Below are 23,870 nucleotides of genomic sequence, written 5' to 3'. Positions count from 1 at the left end.
GTCTACTGCTTTTACCCTGGCAGTGCCACTCCCCTGGCACACAGTAGGTGTTCAGCCAATAAATGCATTTACTGTTATCCTATAAAAAACTCAGCGCTATGCCTAGCACACAGTAGGTGCCTGATAAATGGGGCTTTTATTGCAATTTCCTGGCATGGTGCCTGACACACAGTAGGTGCCTGATGGAGCTTTCGCTCTTCCTCTGGCACAGGGCCTGGCATACAGTAGGTGTTCAATAAATAAGTCCAATTACTGGTCTTCAGTGACGCCCTTGGCGTGGTGCCTGGCACATAGTAGGGGTTCGATAAAGAGATGCTTTTACTGGTACTCTGTGATGCCCCAGCACCGTGCCTAGCGCACGATAGGTGCCTTATGAACGGGGATGTTACCGCTGTTCTGCAGGGCCTCCTACGTGCCCAGCAGGTGCAGCCCCAGGCGCTGAGCGCAGTGTTCTTGGCCAGCCCTCCCGGCCCCACCCCCACCCGTCCATCTCACCTTTGGTTGACACCCACTTCTTTTGGGTTCGACTTTCTCTTTGGTTTGGTTCTGTTTTGTTTGTTATCATCTTCTGTTTTATTTTCTCTTTCCCATCTTTTGTTTCCCCGTCCCCTCCCCTGCCCATCCCGCCTCCCCTCCCCGCCCCCACGTTCTCCCCCCTCCAATAGAACCGTCAGCCCCCCCTCAAGACGTTAAATGTGTCAGCACGCGCTCCACGGCCATTTTGGTAAGTTGGCGCCCACCGCCGCCGGAAACGCACAACGGGGCCCTGGTGAGCTATAGCGTCCGCTACCGACCGCTGGGCTCGGAGGATCCACAACCCAAGGAGGTGAACGGCATCCCCCCGACCACCACTCAGATCCTGCTGGAGGCGCTGGACAAGTGGACCGAGTACCGCATCACGACTGTCGCTCACACAGAGGTGGGACCAGGGCCCGAGAGCTCGCCCGTGGTCATCCGCACCGACGAGGACGGTAAGCACCGGCCCCGGCCGGGGACCCCGCAGGCCCCAGCCCGCCCCGCGCCTCAGCACCTTCTGGCTCTGCAAAACAGGGCTGGCTGGTGGTCAAAAGGTAGAAGCCACAGTCTTGAGGGCGAGACATGAAGCAAGCAGCCTTCCCATGGAATCCTGGGCTCCTTGATCCTGGAATGCTCCATCCTAGACCTTCTGGGCAGTGTTTTCTCCCGAGCCTTGTGCCTGGGAACTTAAGCTGGCAGCCCTGTATATGTTTTGGTCCAATGGTGGAAGGAATGGAAACAGTGTGGGAAACGGCCAGCAGCACTTGCAACAAACGTAGGGTCCTTGACCCCCAGAAACCTAGGTTTTAGACTCTGGGGATAAGCCGGGATCTGCAGCGTCCTTGGTCCGAGCCATCCTATCTGGCAAGTAGGTGGGCTGCAGCGCGCTGGTGAGGTTTAACAACCAGCTTCTGGGGCACAGAGCCCGATTTGTAGCAATGGCCAGTTTCTGCGGTGTCAGCCTCCCCACTGTTGGCTGACTTTCCAGCTAGAAAGTTTTGAGCTGCAAAGTGAGGTGAGGCTCTGGTCTGGAGTCAGTTGGTAGAAGCTGGGGCGTGGGGAGAAATGAAGGCGAGCAGCTTCTCCAACAAAACTGCGATTCCTTGGCCTTGGGAACCCGGCTTGCTTTCCGAGCCATGGCCTTGAAAGGTCCGGTCAGCGGCCCCACATTGGGCCGGAAGAGTGGGGAAGAGATGGAGCAGTTGTTCATGCCAGACTGTGCGGTGTGGCTGGGTAGGAAGAGCTGTGATCCGTGGGGCTGGCCGCATACTGGGATGCATGGGAGCATGCGGCTGGACTGCCTGGGTTCAGACCCGGACTTTGCTTCTTACTAACCGTGCGATCGAGGGCCCGACTCTCGGGCCTGTTTCCCCATCCATAAGATGGGAATAAGAGCCCCTGCCTAGAAGGGATGCTGTTAGGATGGAGGCAGGTGGGTAATGACCGTGGAGCGGGGCGTGCAGGGCCCACTCGTGTCATGTGGCCCTGGGCAGGTGGCTTAGGCTCTCGGGGGCTTCAGTTGACCATCTGTAAATGGGGCACACAATCGGGCCCCCTCCCCCCTGGGCTTGTGGGAGCCATGAAGGAGGCATGCCCTCCCGGCTGGTGGTGAGCGCCCAGACCAGCAAGTTAACCGGCAGCCACTTGGCACCCTGGCATCGGGCAGCGCTGCTGCCCGGGGGCAGGGCCAGGCGTCCCAGTAACGGCCCTGCCCGCCCCTCCCCTGCCCCCGCCAGTGCCCAGCGCGCCGCCGCGGAAGGTGGAGGCGGAGGCGCTCAACGCCACGGCCATCCGCGTGCTGTGGCGCTCGCCCGCGCCCGGCCGGCAACACGGCCAGATCCGCGGCTACCAGGTCCACTACGTACGCATGGAGGGCGCCGAGGCCCGCGGGCCACCGCGCATCAAGGACATCATGCTGGCCGATGCCCAGGTGGGCGGGGTTCCGGGGCGGGGCCTGGGTGGGCGGGGCTCCGGGTGGGCGGGGCGGCACCCAGACCCTGCGCTCCTGCCTTCTCCCTGCTTCTCTCTCTCTCTGGCCACCTGCTCACCTACTCCTCTCTCCCCTGCCGCCTCTTCCCACGCTCAGTGGGAGATGGACGACACAGCCGAATATGTAAGTAGCACCCCTGCCCGGCCATTGCAGTGTTCTCCCACGGGCCGTGCAGTGATGTGACACCCCCCCCCCACCCCACCCCCGCACGTCTCTTGTAAGAGGATCTTCTCCCCTGGGCCCCAGATGCCTACTGGTTACTTGAGCTTGTAGCCTCAGTTTTCAATCAGGCAAATGGACATAGGAGCCCTGCTGGGGCCCTGGACCCGGAGGATATACATTAGCCTTCTTAACTTGGATGGGCCCTCGACCCACCCGGCTCACACGGTGCTCCTCCTGCCCAGCCGTCAGCCTTGCCCTGGCCACGATTTTCACCGCCACACCTTTGCTCAAGATTTTTCTGCAGCTCCAGCCCATCCCTGCACCCCACAACCTCCCCTGTTGGACCCAGGCCTGGCAGATCCAAACTAGGCCACTTTCCAGACCAGACCCTTTTATCACCTGTCTCAGCCTTCTCTGACCTCGAAGTTTCTCTCTCTGGCCAAAGCAGCCATTTCATTGTGGCCCTTGAGTAGTGAGAGGGTCAGTGGGCCCTGGGGTAGGTGGGGAAGGAGGCCTGCAGGACTGTTTCCATCACTCCCACCCCCCCACCCCAGCTTTCTCGGGAGGCCCTGAACCAGTCGGCATGGCTGTGTGGCACTTTGGGCAAATTGCTGCCTCTCCCTGGGCTGTCTTCCTGCCCTAACACAGAGGGGCGGTTCTTCTGAGAGCCCCAAGTCTGATGTTTTTTTTTTTTTTATTGTTGTTGTTGGTTTTTTTTAAAGATTTTTATTTATTTTTTGACAGAGAGAGACAGCGAGAGAGGGCACACAAGCAGGGGGAGTGGGAGAGGGAGAAGCAGGCTTCCCCACTGAGCAAGGAGCCTGATGTGGGGCTCGATCCCAGGACCCTGGGATCATGACCTGAGCCGAAGGCAGACACTAAACAGCTGAGCCACCCAGATGCCCCCCCAAGTCTGATGTTAAACTGACACCAGCCCCACTCACGCACTCACATAGGTTTTGCCTTTTCCCTACCCCTGGCTGGAGGGGTGAGTTCCCACCAAGGGCTCCAGCTCAGCCCTTCCCACCCACCAAGACCCTGGGAGGGACTGAACGTGAGGCTCAGGGGCAGGAGACCCTCTCTTCGTGCCTCCCTGTTCCCCTCCTCATGCTCCTGACCTGGGCCCACCCTCCCAGCCCCCAGGCATGCTGGACCGTGTTTGTGGGTGTGCATGCGTGGGGACCTGGGCACACATGCGACTGTGAGGGCAGATGCCGAAACGTGTGCAAGCTTGGGTGGCTTGGACATTTGTGGGACAAGCCGTAATTTCCTGAGGACAGACCTGAGCCCACCCTCCTGGGGGGTCAGGACAGCTAATTGGAACAAGACACAAATACACTTGGCCCTTGGACGGCACGGGTTTGAACTGCGGAGGGCCACTTACCTGCCCATTTACTTTTGAGAAACGCAGTACGGTGTTGTAAATGTACTTTCTCTTCCTCGTGACCACCTCTTTGTTTTCTTTAGCTGCTTTACCATAAGAATACGGAATCTAACACGTATAACGTGCAAACTATGTATTTGTCAATTATGTTATTGGTAAGACTTGTGGTCAACAGGAGGCTAATAGTAGTTGAGTTTTTGGGGACGTCTGAAGTTCTATGCAGATTTTCAACTGCACGGGGGTCGGCGCCCCTGGCCCCCACGTTGTCCAAGGTCAACTGTAGTGTCCAGTGATGGCTCGGGCTGGGGCGGCGTCTAGACGGTGGTGTAAAGGTTTACCGATGAGCTCTTTGGGCTGGGGGGTGGGCAGTCCTGATCTGTAGCTTCCCCCCCTTTCTGGGATGGAAATTGTCCCACCGTGTCAATTTCGAGTGCCCTGTGGGATGTGCAGTAGCTCATCACCCTGTAGCTTTCTGCCTCAGACACTAGACAGAATCACTTCCAGAGCATCGATTACAGGGAAATGGAGTAAGACAATTATCAGAGGGTGGGTTTTGAGTTTTTATTACCTTTGTTCTCCCTTATCAGTATGTTTATATAATTTACTTTCTGATAATGGCTGTGTTTAATACTGGCTTGCAAAATTCCTGGGAATTTAATGTTGGCTCTCTGGCCTGGTAGAGGGAATCTCCAGCACACCAGCAGGTGTAGTGGAGGCAGAGGGCATAGCCCATGCAAAGGCCCTGGGGTGGGAGTGTGCCTGGAATATTGGAGCAGTGAGGAGGCCCGGTGGCTGGAGCAGAATGAGCGAGCGAGGGGGAGAGCGGGAGGAGGTAGGGGCAGGTAGTGAACCACTTGGGCTTCTACCCCAGGGAGGTGGGAGCCCTGGAGGGCTGTGGGCAGAGCAGGGTGGGACCTGACTGGGGTGCTCATGGCGCCCTGTGGTGGCCTCTGCGGGGAGGACGGACTGGGGGCAAGGGCGGGTGCCAGGGGATGGGAGGCGGAGGGGACAGCGCTGGTCCAGGTGGAAGGTGATGGAGTGTGAGGCTTCGTGTGCCCGTCTTCGCATGGACGTGCGGTGTGTTGGGGTCTGTGCATGAGCTCGGATGCACGCCTCTGCCTGCAGACCAGGCCCCACGTCCACCTTGCTTGACCCCAGCCCTGGGAGGGGGTTGGGCAGGGCCGGTCGGAACCCCAGTTGCATCGCTGACCCCCATCCCTCCCTGCAGGAGATGGTCATCACAAACCTGCAGCCTGAGACCGCCTACTCCATCACGGTAGCCGCCTACACCATGAAAGGTGATGGTGCTCGCAGCAAACCCAAGGTGGTCGTGACCAAGGGAGCAGGTAGGAGATCCTCCCCCCGTCCCTGTCTCACCCCCCCGCCCCACCATGGCCCTTTGCCCCCAGAGCATGCCACGGAGCTCTTGAGCTCATGCAGGGAGAGAGTGCTGGGGCAGCGGGGCCAGTGAGATCAGAGGCTTGGGGGCCACTCAGGAGGCCAGCCAGTCCCACCACCTCCTCCTCACCGGCTTCCCTGCCTGCTTAGCTCCAGCCGGATGGAAACCATGACCAGGCCTCCGTCCCGTCCCGGCTTCGCCCGGGCTGTTCCTTCTGCCCGGATACCCTTCCTCACCCTGCCCCCTGCCCACAGTCTAGGTCCAGTGCTCCCTCCTGGGCAGCCCTGGCACCCCCCTTCCCCCATCACAGCTCTGATCACCCGGGGTGGGTTGTTTGGAGGTGGTGTGCCCATCGCCCCCACTGCACCATGAAGCCTCTTCTCCGAGCAGCCCTGCCTCAGTTTCCCTTTCTGGCCCCACCAGGCCCCTACCATTAGTCCCAGGGGACTGGTTTTTACCTCAGCCAACGTTGAGGAGGGGGTGAAGCAGCCGTGAAAACGTAAGGGGAGGGTGCTGTGGACAGATGGCACAGCCCAGGCAAAGGTGTTTCAGGAGTGATAGGCCCTGAGCCCTCCACCTCACATCCCGCACCCACCCCTTCCCCAGGGACCCCCCCCTCAGCCCACAGAGCCCGACATTCCAGGCCAGCTGGACACAGCCCCTCCCCGTGCTGCTGCCGGTCTGTGCCCATGCTGTTCCCTCCGTCTGCCCAGTCTCTGTATCCTTCGGTGTCCAGCACCCACGTTTCCTCCTCCAAGAAGCCTCCCCGATCTTTCCCTCTTCTCCCGGGGACATTGCACTACAGCCGTGCTTGCCAAGCAGACCCTCTGCATATGCTGTGACTGCTCAGAGCACGGTTTCTGAAAGGTCCTGATAAGTCCTGCAAGAGGAGAAGACTGGTTTTATTTGTAGGGCTTCTCTCCTGCAGGACTTAACCGGGACTTTGGCACATTGATTACTACCCAGACCGTGAGAACCGTGGGGCAGGGTTTTGAAACATTCCTGTGTCCCATGGGTATTAATCATGTGCCAGCAGGAGGCAAGGGGCAAATCAGTGAGATAAGAGATGAGTGACATGAATGAGAAGAAGAGGTAAACCTATGAGGGCTTGCTTTGGCATCTGAAAACATTTTCCTTTATCGGGTTCTCTGAGTCCCCAGCCTCCTCACTCTGCCTTCCACTCACCCAGCATAGTGCCACCTCGGGGCCTTTGCACAGGCTGTTCCTTGCCTGGAACACCATTTCCCTCAGGTCTCCCTGCCTCCCTCGCTTCCTTCAAGTCTTTGCTTTGGAGCTCAGCGTCCCTGAGACCCGCTTTTAAAAATTGCAGCCCCAGGGGCACCTGGGTGGCTCTGTCAGTTAAGCGTCTGCCTTCAGCTCAGGTCATGATCCTGGGGTGCCGGGATCGAGCCCTGCATCGGGCTTCCTTGCTCAGCAGGGAGTCTGCTTCTCCCCGTGACCCTCCCCCTTCTTGTGCGCTCTCTCTCTCTCTCTCTCTCTCTCTCGCGCGCGCGCGCGCTCAAATAAATAAAACCTTAAAAAATAAACAAAAATTGCAGCCCCACCCCCTGCTGCCCGACTTGGGTGGGCCACGTGGCCCTGACACGCCCCCTGTCTCCCCGCAGTGCTGGGCCGCCCCACCCTGTCGGTGCAGCAGACCCCCGAGGGCAGCCTGCTGGCACACTGGGAGCCCCCAGCCGGCACCGCCGAGGACCAGGTGCTGGGCTACCGTCTGCAGTTCGGCCGTGAGGACTCGCCCCTGGCCACACTGGAGTTCCCACCTACCGAGGACCACTATACGGCGCTGGGTGTGCATAAAGGGGCCACGTACGTGTTTCGGCTGGCGGCCCGGAGCCGAGGAGGCCTGGGCGAGGAGGCGGCCGAGGTCCTGAGCATCCCCGAGGACACTCCCCGTGGCCACCCGCAGATCCTCGAGGCAGCTGGGAATGCCTCTGCTGGCACCGTCCTGCTCCGCTGGCTGCCGCCTGTGCCCGCCGAGCGCAACGGGGCCATTGTCAAGTACACGGTGGCTGTGCGGGAGGCCGGAGCCTTGGGCCCCGCCCGAGAGACCGAGCTGCCGGCGGCGGCCGAGCCGGGCGCCGAGAATGTGCTCACGCTGCGGGGCCTCAAGCCCGACACGGCGTATGACCTCCAAGTGCGGGCCCACACGCGCCAGGGCCCCGGCCCCTACAGCCCCCCCGTCCGCTACCGGACATTCCTGCGGGACCAAGGTAGGCGCGCGGCGATCCCCGCACCAGAGCCGGACCGGGCCTCGTGCCCACCCCTACCCCAGCCCCCTCCCTCTCCCCCGCCCAGGTAAGTGGTCACTTTTCTGCTTCCTTGTGGACACTCGAGGCGAGTCCGGACCCCGAGGCTCCGGCGTTGGCAAAGGTGGGACGTGCCTAGGTGGCACCGCCGCCCCCACCGCCCCCCCTCCCCCTCCCCCCCCCCCCCCCGCTCCTCCTCTCTGCAGCAGCGCCGTCTCCCCCCACCCCGGCAGGGACCTGGGACAGGGCCAGGCAGGGCCAGGCAGGAAGGCCATGGGCACAGGCACAGCGGAGGACAGGGAGCGCCTGGGCCGCCCCACCCCACCCCACCGGCCTGCCCTGCGCTACCCCCAGCATTCACGGGGCCTCTTTTCTGTTCTCTCCCACTCGGCTGCTGCCCGGCACAGTCTCACCCAAGAACTTCAAGGTGAAGATGATCATGAAGACATCAGTCCTGCTCAGCTGGGAGTTTCCTGACAACTACAACTCACCCACACCCTACAAGGTGCAGCTCCCCCCATCCCCGCCCCCGGAGCAGGCAGGCCAGGTTAGGGGTTGGGAATCAGCTGGACTCAGGGCTGAGTGGGATCAGGGCTCAGCTGGGATTGAGACGCAGGCTGTAGTCAAAACTTAACCTGGGATTGAGGCTCAGTTCGGTATTAGGGCTCAGTCTGAGATTAGGGCTTCATAAGGATTGGGGCTCATTCAAGGCTGGTTCTCAGTCGGGTCAGGGCTCAGTTGGGATTGAGGATCTGCCTAGCACGGAGATTTAGCCTAGGAGCCAGGCTGAGGTCAGAGCTCAGTCGGGATTGGGACTCAGTCTGTGATTAGGGCTTGGTCAGAGTTGGGACTCAGCTGGGATTGAGCCTCCCATCTAGGATGGGGGCTCACTCTGGGATCAAGGGTCAGTCAGGATTGGGACCTGCTCGGAGCTGGGCCTCAGCTGGGATTGAGGATCTGTCTAGGGTCAGGAGTTAGCCTAGGACTGAGGCTTATTCTGGGATTAGGGCTCAGTCAACACTGGGCTTAGAGTTGGGGCTCAGCTGGGATCACGGCTCCGTCTGGGATCAAGACTCAGGGTCAGGGGCTCAGCGCAGACCCCCCACTGAGCCAGCCCTGGCCCGCAGATCCAGTACAACGGGCTCACACTGGACGTGGACGGCCGTACCACCAAAAAGCTCATCACGCACCTCAAGCCCAACACCTTCTACAACTTCGTGTTGACCAACCGAGGCAGCAGCCTGGGTGGCCTTCAGCAGACCGTTACTGCCTGGACCGCCTTCAACCTGCTCAGTGCCAAGCCCAGCGTGGCCCCCAAGCCTGACTCCGACGGCTTCATCATGGTGTATCTGCCTGACGGCCAGAGCCCCGTGCCTGTCCAGTATGATCAAAACCACCCCACTGCACCCAAGGATTCCTCCCCCTCTCCCATTAGCCAGCTTTGTGACTGGGGCCAGCCAGCCACCTGACCTCTCTGTGCTTCAGCGTCCTCACCTGTGTCTAAAATGTGGGTCACGTCAGCCCCAGCCTGTGTGGTTGTCCAGATGCTTCTCATGGGCACCGTCACTAAATGTGGCCTCTCCTCCAACGTTTCTGATACCCCTGTGTACCTGACCTTCGTTGGGGTCTGGTTTCCTAGGCTGGTGGGGAGACAGAACTGGAAACAGACACTTTCAGACCTGTGGTGTGATAGTGAGAGGCACCAGGGTTGAGAGTCCCCAGTGGGGAGAGGAGGACTCTGGGAAGCAGAGAAGAATTAAGGACTACAAGGATGTGTGGCTGTGGAAGCTGGGGCTTTGAAGGATGTGTAGGAGTTCAAGAAATATAATTGGGGTAGCCTCTCTAGGCAGAAGGAACCACATACTCAAAAGCCTGGAGGCTTGAGTCGGGAACTGTAGTCCCATATGGCTGGGTTCTAGGGGCATAGAAGCAGAAGGGAAGATTCAGAGCACAGGGACTCCCCCACCCACCTCCAGCAGGCATTCTTTGGATGTGGCCCCCGACCCTTCATCTCCCTACAGGAACTACTTCATTGTGATGGTGCCACTGCGCAAGTCTCGTGGTGGCCAGTTCTTGACCCCTCTGGGCAGCCCGGAAGACATGGATCTGGAGGAGGTGAGGTGGGGCCCAGACCTGCCTGGCCCAGACCCTGTCCTGACTTTTGGAAGCCCTGTTGCTGCCGGCCGGCCTCTGAGCACCCCATGCCTCTGTTCCCACAGCTCATCCAGGACATCTCACGGCTGCAGAGGCGCAGCCTGAGGCACTCTCGCCAGCTGGAGGCACCCCGCCCCTACATTGCGGCTCGCTTCTCGATGTTGCCATCCACCTTTCACCCCGGCGACCAGAAGCAGTACGGTGGCTTTGACAACAGGGGCTTGGAGCCCGGCCACCGATACGTCCTCTTTGTGCTTGCAGTGCTGCAGAAGAGCGAGCCTGTAAGTCCCAAGGGGTGTCTGCCCTCGTCCAGCCCCACCCTCCGAGTGCACTGGCCCTGACGTAGCCTCAGCCCCCGGGGCCACGACCTCAGAACCAGACACAGACCCTGCCAGTTTCCCATGATCAGTGCTGGGCAGGAGGAAGGACTTGAGGTTGGGGGTACCCCAAGGGGAAGGCTTTAAAAAGACCTCTAAAGAGGAAGGGACTTGGGACCTAGGGCTTTGGTGGCTGTGTAGGAGTTCAACCAAGACAAGATGTCTTCAGGATTTGCACGCGCAGAGGTCTAGAGGTGCCGTGCGAGAGGAACAAAAAGGACCTCAGAGTGGCTGAAGCCCAGGGAGCAATGGGGAGAGCAGAGGTTGGCAAAGGGCCAGGCCAATGCAGGGTACCAGGGTCAGCGTTCTCGGGAACCACAGGATTTAGAGTAGGGGAGGGACATAGGTTTGTGTTGGAAGAAGACTCCTTTGGCCACCGTGAGTAGGATGGACGCTGACGGAGGCCCCTCCCATCCTGTTCCCGCAGACATTTGCAGCCAGCCCCTTCTCAGACCCCTTCCAGCTGGATAATCCAGACCCGCAGCCCATCGTGGACGGCGAGGAGGGGCTCATCTGGGTGATCGGGCCTGTCCTCGCTGTGGTCTTCATCATCTGCATTGTTATCGCCATCTTGCTCTACAAGAAGTGAGCCCCTTTGCACTCCCCACTTGATGGGAGGGAGGGCTCCCTGGAAAAGGAAGGAAGGTCTGGAAGGCCCAGGGAAGGCTGCTTGGCACAGGATGACCACGGAGGTCCTCTGCCGTACAGATAGAAAAACCCTGGCTCAGAGGGGTTAAGCTACTGGATCAAAGTCACGCAGACCAGGCCAGTGACTTGACTCCTCTCGAGGTCCGCACGCCACTCGGCAGGATGATTTGGGGTGGAGGCCACCTCTGTCCAGTTTAGCAAGGAGAATAGCTGTGGTGGCCACACGGGCCACGTCTCACCTTAGAAAGGGAAGGCCGAGACATTCTTCCTTGTGGTGGGGGCCCAAGCAGGAAGGATTAGCCCCATTTTCCGGAGGAGCCCAAGGCTCTGGGAGGTTAAGAAGGCCACCCGCCATCACAGAACAGGTGCCTTGTGGCCAGCACGCCCTCACCTGTCTTCTTTTCCCTCCTCCTAACCTGTGTCTGCTTTCGGGAACAGCAAACCCGACAGGTAAGAACCGGCCCCGTCCTTGGGAGGCTGCAGGCAAGAGGCCGAGGCGGGGGATCGGGGTGGTGCCGTGCCCGTGGGGTGAGGGGGTGCTCAGCTGTGCCGGCAGGCTGCACGCGTGTCCATGTGCGATCCCGGGAACCCCAGCCGTGCGGGTACACGGCCCCTTTCCCCCTGGCTGGGTCACTCGCTTGCGGTACCCGATCGGCGTTCACGTGTGTACGCATGCGTCTTTGGACACGCGCCGGTACTCAGGGAGTCTTCTGCTTGCTCCCACAAAGTAAACGCAAGGACTCAGAGCCCCGCACCAAATGCCTCCTGAACAATGCTGACCTCGCCCCCCACCACCCCAAGGACCCCGTAGAAATGAGACGCATTAACTTCCAGACACCAGGTACGTGTGTATCCCAGGTGCCAGGATCAACACCACGGGGGGCAGGGAGCATGAGAGATGAGGAAGTGGCCCCCTCGGTGGAACCTCGTCTGCCCCTGCTGAGTGGTTTGGTGCAGCGAAATGCCCGATTCCCAAATCCCTCTGTGGATCTAGAAATTCCGTGGACCGGTTCTGGTTTACAACCAAGTGAGGCTTTTGCAAAGCTGCGTTTCACTGGTGGTTGGGGTCATCTGAGCAGAATGGACTCCTTAAAAATGAAACAAGCCAAAGAACCCTCCTTTCTTCTAGCAGAAGGAGCTATGCTTCCGGTGCCCACTGGTCTTAGGGACACTCAGGGGTGGGCGTTCAGGTTTTTCCTTGGCCTTTCCCCACACTCCCGTGGGATGTCCCCCTGGCGAGGTACAGAGATTGTGCCTCCCCCGTGCCCTGCATGTCTCTCGTCCACAGATGCTCATGCTCGCCTACCTCTTCACTGTTCCCTGTAGGTTCACACGAGTCCCCTAAGGTCACCTGCCATGCCTGGAGGGAGAACTGAATGAACCAGGGTCTTGTCCTTGATCATTTTCACGTACAGTGATCCACATACTCTCTCATCTTGTCCCTCTTAATGGGTTCATGCTGACTACTTCCAACCAAATAAGGAGGTTTCCATTTAACTGATGGCTGCTGTTCTCCTTATGAGGTCACAGCATGGTTCCATCTGTCCCTCTCCCTGCATCCAGTCTCTACTTCCTGTCTCTGAACTTCCTGTCTCCTTCCTGTCACATAATAATTGTTTCCAACCAAACAGAGATTTTAAACATTTGTATGTTACCGATGGCTGCAGTCCTCCTTAAGGGCTCATGCATGGCCTCACGTGCTGTTCTTAATATACTCCTTTCTCTTTCCTGTTGCTGGACTGTCTCACATCAGTTCTGTTTTTATCCAAATGAGGATTTTGGTCACTTATATTTAACTGATGGCTCCTGTCACTTCTCGGCCTTCTGGCTAAGATCAAGTGTAACTGATGGCAGCAGTCTGCCATAAGGGATCACGAAAGGTCCCATATGGCACCCCTAATGTACTCCCTTCTCTTTTCTGTCTCTGGACCAGGTCATGTCAGTTCTATTTTCATCCAAATGAGGGTTTTTAACACCCATATTTAACTGATAGTTTCCGTCCTTCTTAAAGCTCATGGCATGGGCCCGTAGGTCCTTCCCCTGCCCCCAGGTTTCGCCCTCACCCTCCTGCACCTCATCTGAAATCTCCTCTGCTGACCCCAACAGGGGACCCAAGGCCAGGTTGGTCTGAGGGGACACATTGACAAAAGGCCGAGAGCTTTGGGATCTTCCCGAAGTCACAGCTGAAAACCAGGACTGGGTGCAGTCCGGTAGGAGGGATCCACAGCAGCTCCCGTAGGTCCTCGGGGTGGGGCCCGGGCAGCGTGCGTCCCCCATTGCAGTCGCTCCGCCCTTTGCGTCTGTTGGCCGGCCATTGTGCGTGCATCCAGCGAGGGATGGGGGAGGCGGGGGCCCCCCGTGTGTTTTCATTTATTTATTGTTTGCTGTTTCTGCAGATTCGGGCCTCAGCAGCCCCCTCAGAGAGCCGGGGTTTCACTTTGAAAGTTAGTTCCTGTGTCTCTCTGTTCTCGGCCTCCTTTCGCGCCCCCCCCACCCCCTGTTTGTTTTCATCTTTGGTTCTCCATCCCGCCTCCTGATCTCTGTCCACCTGTCCTGCGCTGGCTTCTCAGGGGAGTCGGGGGTCTGGTCTGTTGGGCCCTTAGGTCGCTGGTTGTGACTGCGCGTAGGTGGGGGTGTGGGGGGGGGTCATCCTGCGTGACAGGACCCCAGCTTCGCTCCTTTAGGTAAGGGCTCCTGGGGAGCGCCCGGGGGGGCTGGGGACGCTGGTGTTTACCAGCTGGCCTGGCCATGTTGTACTTCTGGGCCGGCATGTAGCTCAGCCCACTGTGCCCCAGGGGAGGAGATGGGTCTTGTAGACCCAGACGTTGGGGAGAAAGAGCCAGGCCCACCCCACGCCATCCCGTGCACCAGTTGGAGAAATGATGCAGGCACACAGAGAGATGGGGAACCCCCCCAGCTCACACACAGACACCATCTCCCCTCCCCAGTGCCTCAGCACTCCCTGGCAGCAGATCTTGCAGACCCTCTGATCCCAGAGGGTCAGACAGGGGTGTCCATCACCGGCCCGTGCCCTGGGGAGAGAGGTTTCCAGAGGCCCAGCCAGCCGCCTCTGCTTCGTCATTTCTGTGTCACCTGCCTCCTCCTTGCCACGAGGCACTAGGAGCTTGGAGTCTTCCAGGGCGACCCTTCCCCGGGCCCTGCACCCCCAGCTGGACTGGGGGCACTGGGATAGGCGGACCTCACGAGCCGGGGGTGTCAGACTCAGCCGGGAGCCGCTCCTCGAACGCTCCACCTGCAGACAGACCCGCAGGCCTGGGCTCCCGGCCCCAGCGTGGGCCGTCCCGGACCCTCCCCTCCCCCGCCACTCGCTCTAACCACAGCGCGTCCATCACAGACTCACACTGTAGAACGCCCCCCGCCCCCCGGACCCCAGGCTGGCTCCCGCATGACCGGCCGCACCGTGGGGTCTGCTCTCCCCACAGGCATGCTCAGCCACCCCCCGATCCCCATCGCAGACATGGCAGAGCACACGGAACGCCTCAAGGCCAATGACAGCCTCAAGCTCTCCCAGGAGTACGAGGTGAGCTAGCCCCCGCCTCCTGCCCCCACCCTGGCCCCCCAGCACCCCACCCTGATACCTCCCACCTCACCTTCGCCCTACAGTCCATTGATCCGGGCCAGCAGTTCACGTGGGAACATTCCAACCTAGAAGTGAACAAACCCAAGAACCGCTATGCCAACGTCATCGCGTATGACCACTCGCGCGTCATCCTCCAGCCCATTGAAGGTAGCTGCCCAGGCCCCATCCCGCCCTTCCCCAGGCCAAAGAGAGCGCACGGACACCGTGCCTCCACTTGGCCACGCAGCAGGGCCAGTGTGGACGAGCGAGGGCACAGATTAGGGAAACTGAGGCCAGATGCTGCTCACAGGCCCGGTCCAGCTCCAGCTCCAGCCAGAAGCTACTGGGAAGTTTTGGATACGTGGTTAACTAATGGTTGCTGTCCATAACACGTTTCCATCTGTCCCTCTGCATCAGTGGTTCTCAGTGCCCAGAGAACGTTGGGCGATGACTGAGGGCATTTTCGTGTTCGTGTTCCGGGGGACAGGGAACTAACTGCATTTAGAGATCTGAGACGCCGCTCAGACCCTGCAGTGCACAGGGACAGCACACACACACACCCCCGCCCCTCGCCCGCCCAGGGAGCAGTCTGGCCCCCAGTGACGGTAGTGCGGGGGCAGAGAAACCGCAACATTCTGGCTCCATGGTTCCGGTGGGGGCAGCTTGGGGCAGTCCAGGAGGGCTCCCAGGAAGCAGTAGACCAGAGAGAACCCATGTAGGGGACAGCGGCACCCCCGCTGATCTCTGGTGTCTGTCCCTGCTGTAGGCATCGTGGGCAGCGATTACATCAACGCCAACTACGTGGACGGCTATCGGCGGCAGAACGCGTACATCGCCACGCAGGGGCCGCTGCCGGAGACCTTCGGCGACTTCTGGCGTATGGTGTGGGAACAGCGCTCGGCTACCATCGTCATGATGACGCGGCTAGAAGAGAAATCACGGGTGGGGCCCGGACCCTGCGGCCCCCGCGCCCCCGGCCAGCGCCAGCCCATGCTCACTTCCGTTCTCCCGCCTTCTACAGATCAAGTGTGATCAGTACTGGCCCAACAGGGGCACGGAGACGTATGGCTTCATCCAGGTCACGCTGCTGGACACCATCGAGCTGGCCACGTTCTGTGTCCGGACGTTCTCTTTGCACAAGGTAGGGCCCAGCCTGGGGCTGGGGCCTGCGGGAGGGGGTAATGGGGGCAGAAGAGGCAGACAGAAGGCTCCAGCTTCTGTCCTGGGAGCTCCCCATCGGTGGGGAAGCTGAGGCTCAGAGGAGGGACCTCCTGTGTCCAGCCACATCAGGACAAAACCAGCAGAACCCAACGTAGCAATGAGCCTGTCGTCCCCTTGCCATCAGTTACGTCCCAGGCCTTCCCTCCCTCCTCGCCCTCTGGCCTCACCCAGCCTAGGCCCGTGATGGGTGGGAGACAAAGCTAGAGAGTCCCTGCTAGTCTGGGCAGTCAGGCCTGGGGCAGAGGGAATCTTTAGACGTGTGTTTAACTGATGGCTGCTGTCAGTTACATGGGTCCATCTGTGTTCTATGTCACTGGTTCTCGACTGGGGCAGTTTGCCATCCGGAGGACATTTTTTCATTGTTAGTATGGGGAGGGGAGGGTGCGGACACCACAGTGTTCCCCAGACTCCAGCCAGGTCCTCTGTCACACTAAGCACCCACCGTGTGTCAGGCCCTGATTTGAGCACCAAGACACAGCAAAGACGAAGACAGACAAAATGTCTTGCCCTTTTGGAGCTTGCTCTAGTTGACAAGGCATTGACAGTCAGTATGTAAAAGGACAAATCTTACACGTAGAAGGAGAAAAATAAAGTATATGTCAGGGGACCTAGAGATGGTGAGGAAGGGAGCCAAGAGGTCTGGGAAAACAGCATTCCTGGCAGAGGCTCAGCCCGTGCAAAGGTCCTGGGGCAGGACCGTACCTGGCATGATGGAGAAACAATGAGGAGGCCTATATTATGGTTGTAGCAGAGTGAGTGAGGGGGAGAGAAGGAGGAGGGGAGGCTGGGCTTTTACCCTAAGGTGGATGGGAGCCCTGTTGGGGGTGGGGGGGCGCTGACCTGACTCAGGTGCTCCCCGGCGCCCTCTGGTGGCCACTGTGGGGAGGGCAAGACTGTTGGGGCGAGGGCCAGAGGAGGGGGTGTCCAGGGTGGAGGGGACTGGACCAGGAAGGCCGCCACGGAGAGGGTGAGAAGCGGGCAGGTTTTGGGATAGATGAAGGCAGAGCCGGTTGGATGTGGGAGGGGCAGTGAACCAAGGGGGACTCCTGAGTCCTGGCCAGAGCGCCTAGAAGGATGGAGCCGCCTCCAGCTGAGATGGGGGCGGATTTGGGGAGAAAGTCGGGGCATGATGTTGGCCACACTGTGATACACCCGGTGAGGGTCTCTCCCCGCCCCCCCCCCCCCGCCCCCCGCCGTGTACGTGAGGCAGCCAGGCCCCTGGGCGTGAATTTGGCGTCCTCTGTGCCTGCACGGAGCGCTGCTGTGACCGGCAGTGTCCCTGTGACCCCCAGAATGGCTCCAGTGAGAAACGTGAGGTCCGCCAGTTCCAGTTCACGGCGTGGCCGGACCACGGGGTGCCCGAGTACCCGACGCCATTCCTGGCTTTCCTGCGGAGAGTGAAGACCTGTAACCCGCCGGACGCGGGCCCCGTGGTCGTGCACTGCAGGTACCGCCGGCCGCCCCCCGCTCCCGCCCCGGGGCCTCCCTCGGGCTTCCTGACCGCGTGCCCGTCCCCGCAGTGCCGGCGTGGGCCGCACCGGCTGCTTCATCGTCATTGATGCCATGCTGGAGCGGATCAAGCCAGAGAAGACGGTGGACGTGTACGGCCACGTGACGCTCATGCGCTCGCAGCGCAACTACATGGTGCAGACCGAGGACCAGTACAGCTTCATCCACGAGGCGCTGCTGGAGGCCGTGGGCTGTGGCACCACGGAGGTGCCCGCCCGCAGTCTCTATGCCTACATCCAGAAGCTGGCGCAGGTGGAGCCCGGCGAGCATGTCACCGGCATGGAGCTCGAGTTCAAGGTTGGGGGCGTTCCCGGTGGGCGTTCGGGGCGTGGCGAGGACCTGGAGGTCGGGGCTGTCCCCCGCCCCCCGCCCCCACACGCTCCACCCTCCGCGCTGCGGGGCACTAGGAAAGCACACAGCCCCGCCGGCCCCCCGCTGGGGGCCGTCCCGCTGGTGACCCCCACCTCCGCCTTCCTCTGTCCCCACAGCGGCTGGCCAACTCCAAAGCCCACACGTCCCGCTTCATCAGTGCCAATCTGCCTTGTAACAAGTTCAAGAACCGCCTGGTAAACATCATGCCCTACGAGAGCACACGGGTCTGTCTGCAGCCCATCCGTGGGGTGGAGGGCTCCGACTATGTCAACGCCAGCTTCATCGATGGCTACAGGTACCCGCGCGTTGCCCCGGCGGTCCCCAGCCAAGCGTGGGAAACAGAGCTGGACACCCCACCAGCCTCCTCTGGTCGCCGCTGAGGTGGAGGGAATCTTGAGCTGCGTATTTAACGGATGCCTGCCATCTGTAACGTGGTTCCATCTGTCCTTTTCACATCAGTGGTTCTCAGTCTGGGCAGTTCTGCCCCCCAGGGAAAATTGGGCGGTGTCTGGGGACATTTTTGTCATAATGGGAGTGGGGGCGGGCGGAGGCCGGGGATGCTGCTCAGCACCCCACAGTGCCCCTCACAGAGAACGATGCAGCCACGAACATCAGTGCCCAGGTTGAGAACCCCTGGCTGAGGGATGGTGTTGCAGCAGAAGGCCCCACCTGTGCAAAGGCTGGGGGTGACCGAGAGCTTAGCCCGTGCAGACGCCTGGAAGGAGTTTACTGGCCCTCTAGGGGGTGGAGGGCAAGGCAGGAGAGGTCAGGGGACATCCTGCAGCCTCCTCAAGGTGCTAGAACTTCCCCTGAGGCCGATGGCTTCCCCGGGTGCAAAACAGGGTTATGGAGAGGCTTGGCGAGACGGGGAGGGGGACGGGGCACCGGCCGGCGACTCCCGGGGAGGCAGGGGCTTGGCAGGTGTGGCTGCTGGGGCCCTGACCCGCCAGGCGGCATCAGGCCGGCCCCCCGCCTGGCCCTGCATCTGCCCGCTGGCCCTGGTCTCACACGCCCCACACCATAGGCAGCAGAAGGCCTACATTGCGACGCAGGGGCCACTGGCGGAAACCACGGAGGACTTCTGGCGCATGCTGTGGGAGAACAACTCCACCATCGTAGTGATGCTGACCAAGCTGCGGGAGATGGGCCGGGTGAGCCACGGACCAAGGGGCCGGAGGGGGGGGTGTGTGCCAGGGGAGCCATGGATGGGGGGGTGGGGGCCAGGTGAGCCACGGAGCAGGGGCGGGGGTGGGGGTGGCGGGTGAGCCACAGACGAGGGGCGGTGGGGGCCGGGTGAGCCACGGACTGGGGGCAGGGGTGGGGGTGGCCGGTGAGCCACAGACGAGGGGCGGGGGGGGGCCAGGTGAGCCACAGACGGGGGTGGGGGTGGCCGGTGAGCCACGGGCCAGGGGTGGGGGGCCGGTGAACCACAGACCGGGGGCAGGGGTGGTGGCAGTGGGTGAGCCACAGACGGGAGGTGGGGGTGGTGGGTGAGCCATGGACCAGGGGTGGGGGGCTGGTGAGCCACGGACCAGGGGCGGCAGGTGAGCCACGGACCAGGGGCGGCAGGTGAGCCACGGACCAGGGCAGGGGCTGGGGCTCAGGCCAGGCTGACCGCAGCTGCCATCTCCTCCACAGGAAAAATGTCACCAGTACTGGCCAGCCGAACGCTCCGCCCGCTACCAGTACTTTGTGGTGGATCCGATGGCAGAATACAACATGCCCCAGTATATCCTCCGGGAGTTCAAGGTCACGGATGCCCGGGTGAGTGTGGGGAGGGATCGCTGGGAGATTCTGGAATCCTGGTCCTGCTGCTCAGAACCTCGTGATCTGGACAGGGCTTCCCTAGTTGGGGGTAGAAGCAAAGGCCCGGGGGTAGGAATAAGCACTGGGGGTTGGGTTGTCAAAGTGGACCAATCCCTCCAGCACCAAACGGGTAGGAGAGAGCACTGCATCCCGGTGCTGACCCCACAGTGTACCCCTGGGGGCATGTGCAGCACCCCTCACTAGGGGGCAAGGTCCAAGGGGATGGTGTAAGAGGGCGTGAGTAAGGGGTGTTCCCTGTGGAGGATGGCGTGGCAGCGCTGCAAGCGGGGTGGGGGAGACGTGACAGAGGGTGCAGGGGTGGGCCGTGGAGCCGTGGGTTGGAAGAGGGTCTTGAATAGTGGGGTCGGGTTGCAGCACGCAGCGGGCAGAGGGGAACGGAGGGTAGGCGGTGTTGGCAGGTGAGGATTCTGTGGAGAGGGGGGTTGTCTGCCGGCAGCTGGTGGAGACTGGCAGTGGCAGGTGGCCCGGTGGGAAGACAAAGGATCACTCTGAGGTGGGAGAGGGGGTGGGTCAGTCACGACGCTGCCAGTGGGTGGCGAAGCCCGATGAACCACCAGTGTGGTTGGTCACGGCACTTGGGTGGGGCAAGACGGTGCCATTGGATCGGTCGGACGTGGCACTGGAGAGTCCGTGGATGGTGCTGATGGACGCGGCAGAGGGAGACAAGCATGGACGGTGTTGGGTGGGAGGCAGGCAGGATTGGAGAGTGAATGCGGGTGACAGAGGGTGGAGAATGCCAGCGGAACGTGGTCCCCCAGGTCGGCAAAGGGGGAGGTGTTCTCAGCCGCGGGCGGGGGAAGAGGAGCTGGGAGAAGGGCAAGCACTTTGGCCCGTGGTAGGTGAGAAAATCCATGGAAAATGACTTTGGGTAGCAGGGAATGATGAGCATTCACTGACCAATGCTACTCGTGCCGTTGATGGTACAAGACCAAAGAAGGTGGGAACGGAGGCTGTCGGGGTGAGGGGTTGTCGCTGGATGGCACCATTTGGGTGGAGAGAGCCTGACTGGGAACCCAGGGAGCGAGTGAAGGATGGAGGAGGTCCGTGGAGGACCACGCCCACAGGTGGTGAGGGTGAAGGCTTACTAGTGGTGAACTGCGGGACATGGGGCCATTGGGTCGCCGTGGCTGGAGCCCGGCAGAGAGCGACGGTGTTGACGGGCACGGCCGGGGAGTGGGAAGGGGGGATGGAGAAAGTCCGTGGAGGGTAGGTGGTGGTGGCCACGGATTAGTTACCGGCTGTGGGTGGTGAGAGGCGGGATGATGGTGTCAGGTGGTGCTTTTTAAGTGACAGACGAGAGTGAGTAACGGGCAGACAGTGGTTGACGGCGTGGTGTTGGGTGGTGAAGGAAGGGGACGGAATGGCGTGGAGCTCCGGATGGTAGAGTGGAGGAGGGTGTAGGAGCACGGAGGCAGAGAACGGCACTGAGAAGGGCAGGTGTCGGGCGCACCGCGGGACGGAGGCCGACGGTGGTGTTGGATGTCACTTTGGCCGCGGCAGATGGCACCGGACATGTGGACTGGCGGGCGGTGGGCGGTGGCATATAAGATGGCACCGTTGCTGGCTGCAGAGGTTGGTGGATGGGGAGGAGTGTGGCGTTGGCGCCCTTAGATGCTGACAGACAGCGAGTCCCCAGGGCAGGCGGCAGGAAACGGGGCTGAGGATGGGGAACGCTGGAGGGTGGCGTTGGCTGGAGACAGAGACGGGACCAGAGGCCGGCCCGGGCGGGAAGCCGACCGTGACCGCCGCTGATCTCGTTCCAGGATGGCCAGTCCCGGACGGTCCGGCAGTTCCAGTTCACGGACTGGCCGGAACAGGGCGTGCCAAAGTCGGGGGAGGGCTTCATTGACTTCATCGGCCAAGTGCACAAGACCAAGGAACAGTTCGGCCAGGACGGCCCCATTTCCGTCCACTGCAGGTGAGCTGTCCCTCAAGCCCAGCTGGGGCAACCGAGGCCCGGTGAGCACGGCCTCGAGCCTCCGCCAGGCTCGTGAGTTTGGGCTCCCTTCGTGCCTGAGGAGTCGGGCAGTCCCAGGGGGCTGTCCGGAGCACCCAGCCCTGAACGGCTGCGCTTGCCCCCAACAGTGCCGGCGTGGGCAGGACGGGCGTCTTCATCACGCTCAGCATCGTGCTGGAGCGTATGCGGTACGAGGGCGTGGTGGACATCTTCCAGACGGTGAAGATGCTGCGGACCCAGAGGCCGGCCATGGTGCAGACGGAGGTGAGAGCCGCGGGCAGGGCCCCAGCTGCCAGGCCCCACACCTCTGCCCCCCTGAGCCTCCGTTTTCTCTTCTGTGAGATGGGCGCAGTCCACCTCGACTCTGGGTTGTCGCGGGCAGGAGTTCCTCGACAGCCGTTTGGGGCCAGAAGGGGATTAGTCATACCTTTCGACCCAAGATTGGGTGAAATCCAGAGCCGAGAAGCAGCCCACAGAGTGGGCAGAGAGGCGTCCGTCCTAGCTCCAAAGTCACAGCAAGGTCATGGCTCAGCCAGGACCCTGACACGGGCCAGAGTTCCAGCAACCCACCCCGTGCCCAGATGGGGAAAGTGAGGCCCAGAGCTAGAAGGGACGTCCCTGGGATCACGTGTTGGGCATTCCAAGTGTCCTCAAGGCTGTCCCTTTCCGTCACTAGGGAGGCAAAGCTGGAGTCGGACCCCCAGCCCTGCGGGCCCTGCTGAAGGGGGCGGGGGCTTCCAGGCAGGCAGAGGGGAGGCCGTTCCGGGGCCAGAGCCCAGCCTATGTGACGCTGCAGCGGGCTGGCTCCTGAGGGCGATGGGGAGCCTCGGGAAGCCACAGGGCAGCGGAGGCCCTGACCGAGCCCCTGCCCCCTCCCTCCCGCAGGATGAGTACCAGTTCTGTTACCAGGCCGCGCTCGAGTACCTCGGGAGCTTTGACCACTATGCAACCTAAAGCCATGGTCGCCGCTGGCCAGACTCCACCGGCCCCGGATGCCTCTGCCCCTGCCGGGTGGGCCCCCGGAGGCCTGGACCCCCGGCCAGGGCGGGAGGAGGGAGCGGCCACGTGTCTGCACGACCTCCAGGAGCAGTGCGGCCCCCCGAGCCCCCCGTGCAGTGCCCAGCAGCCTCCCTGGCACTGGCAGCCACCTTCCGATACTTGGCACATTCCTCATTTCCTTCCGATTCCGAACGAGCGATTCCTGGGTGGGGGGGGTGGGGGGCAGTGAGCAAACAGGGGTTCTCCCTGGAACCAGAGGAGGGCAAGGGCCGTGCGCTTGAGCCCCAGTCCTGCCCCCCTGCCCCCGGGGGGGGGCCCTCCTGCTCTGCAGCCTGCGGGGCGCCGCCGGGCCGGGGGGTGCAAAATTCAGCTTTCTTTTCAGACTCTGTGTAACTGTATCCAGTGACATTTCTTTTTTTAAATAGTGTATTTTTTTTCATTTTTTTTAAAGAAGAAACAAACCGAAAAAGGAAAAAAAAAAAAAAAAGACTCGCCAGTCAACAAATTTAAAAAGAACTTTGCTTATTCCTGTTCCGTTCACAGACAAGTCTATTTTTTCACCGTAGAGAACGCTCTTGTGAGGCGGCTGCACTGGCAGGTGCGCGGGCCCGCGACCCGCCCCGGGCGGCCTGGCTTCCTCCCGCCACCGTCCTCGGAAGGTGTGCCTCGCTCAAGAACAGGAGGCCCTTGTGCTCCTGGTTTCTTCCCTTTTTTTGCATTTTTCTTTTTTTCTTTTTTTTCCTTTTTTAATTCTGAAACATATCAAGGACCAGTCTGAGGGTGGGGTGGCGGGGCGGGGGGGTGGAGAGACGGGGCTCCGGCCCACCAGCGTCAGGTTCAAAGACCCACTGGCGTGGCTGCTACCGCCGAGGAGAGGGCAGTGACCCCCACCCCGAACCCCGCCGCCTGAGCCCCCCCAGTCTCCCACCCCCGAGGAGGAGGACTGAACAAAACGGGGGGGTCCTGCTTCTTCCGGGAGAGAGAGGCCATGTTCTGCTCGGATCAGGGACCCTTTCCCCTTGGGACTATGGGACAGTTTTGGGGCAGAAGCAGAAGGATGGGATTCCCGCCCCCACCCCTGAGCAAGTTGAGTTTTTCTCTTTGTACAAGAGCAGATCTGCCGTTTGCTTTCAACACTGTTTATTCAAACGGAAGCAGCTGGGTGGTTTTCCCACCTCTGCGTATGTAGATATATCGACTTTGTATTAAAGGAAGATCGTCTGACCCGGCCGATGGTGGAGTATTTGTCCTGCCCCCGTCCATCCCTGGGGCGGGCGGGCGCCTGCAGGGCTCATGCGTTCTCGTTCCGTCGTGTAAACAGTCTGGTAGGGAAAGTGGCCCAGAGAGGTGGTGTTGCTTGTCTGAGATCACACAGGGCCTGAGGGGCCATAGTGGGAGTGGAGCCCAGAACCGAGGCTCTGGTCCTCCAGGGGCCGCCTCACGTCCTCAGTGATAATTGTGACCATGGCTGGCCATCTGCCGTGGGCCACCTCTCTCAGGTGTGGGAG

At 61.0% G+C, this 23,870-nt stretch overlaps 1 protein-coding gene across 1 annotated transcript in view; it reads left to right on the top strand.

Moving 5' to 3' along the window:
- Positions 1-23,593, top strand: part of PTPRS (protein tyrosine phosphatase receptor type S) — a 68,624-nt gene extending 45,031 nt beyond the window's left edge. The window contains 25 exon segments of the mRNA XM_035727229.1: positions 666-971; positions 2,253-2,446; positions 2,603-2,629; positions 5,281-5,398; positions 7,077-7,682; positions 8,126-8,223; positions 8,846-9,099; positions 9,740-9,833; positions 9,938-10,153; positions 10,677-10,834; positions 11,336-11,347; positions 11,626-11,738; positions 13,294-13,341; positions 14,341-14,438; positions 14,522-14,645; positions 15,244-15,419; positions 15,499-15,618; positions 16,991-17,145; positions 17,219-17,504; positions 17,696-17,874; positions 18,604-18,730; positions 19,218-19,343; positions 21,170-21,324; positions 21,492-21,627; positions 22,249-23,593. Coding sequence (XP_035583122.1) covers positions 666-971; positions 2,253-2,446; positions 2,603-2,629; positions 5,281-5,398; positions 7,077-7,682; positions 8,126-8,223; positions 8,846-9,099; positions 9,740-9,833; positions 9,938-10,153; positions 10,677-10,834; positions 11,336-11,347; positions 11,626-11,738; positions 13,294-13,341; positions 14,341-14,438; positions 14,522-14,645; positions 15,244-15,419; positions 15,499-15,618; positions 16,991-17,145; positions 17,219-17,504; positions 17,696-17,874; positions 18,604-18,730; positions 19,218-19,343; positions 21,170-21,324; positions 21,492-21,627; positions 22,249-22,317 — 3,995 coding nt within the window. The 3' untranslated portion in view covers positions 22,318-23,593.
- Positions 23,594-23,870: the final 277 nt, after the last annotated feature.

This window comes from Zalophus californianus, chromosome 1, assembly GCF_009762305.2.
Source record: "Zalophus californianus isolate mZalCal1 chromosome 1, mZalCal1.pri.v2, whole genome shotgun sequence".
NCBI lineage: Eukaryota > Metazoa > Chordata > Mammalia > Carnivora > Otariidae > Zalophus > Zalophus californianus.
The sequence above is the reverse complement of the archived record's forward strand: the minus strand, read 5'-3'. Positions and strand labels throughout refer to the sequence as shown.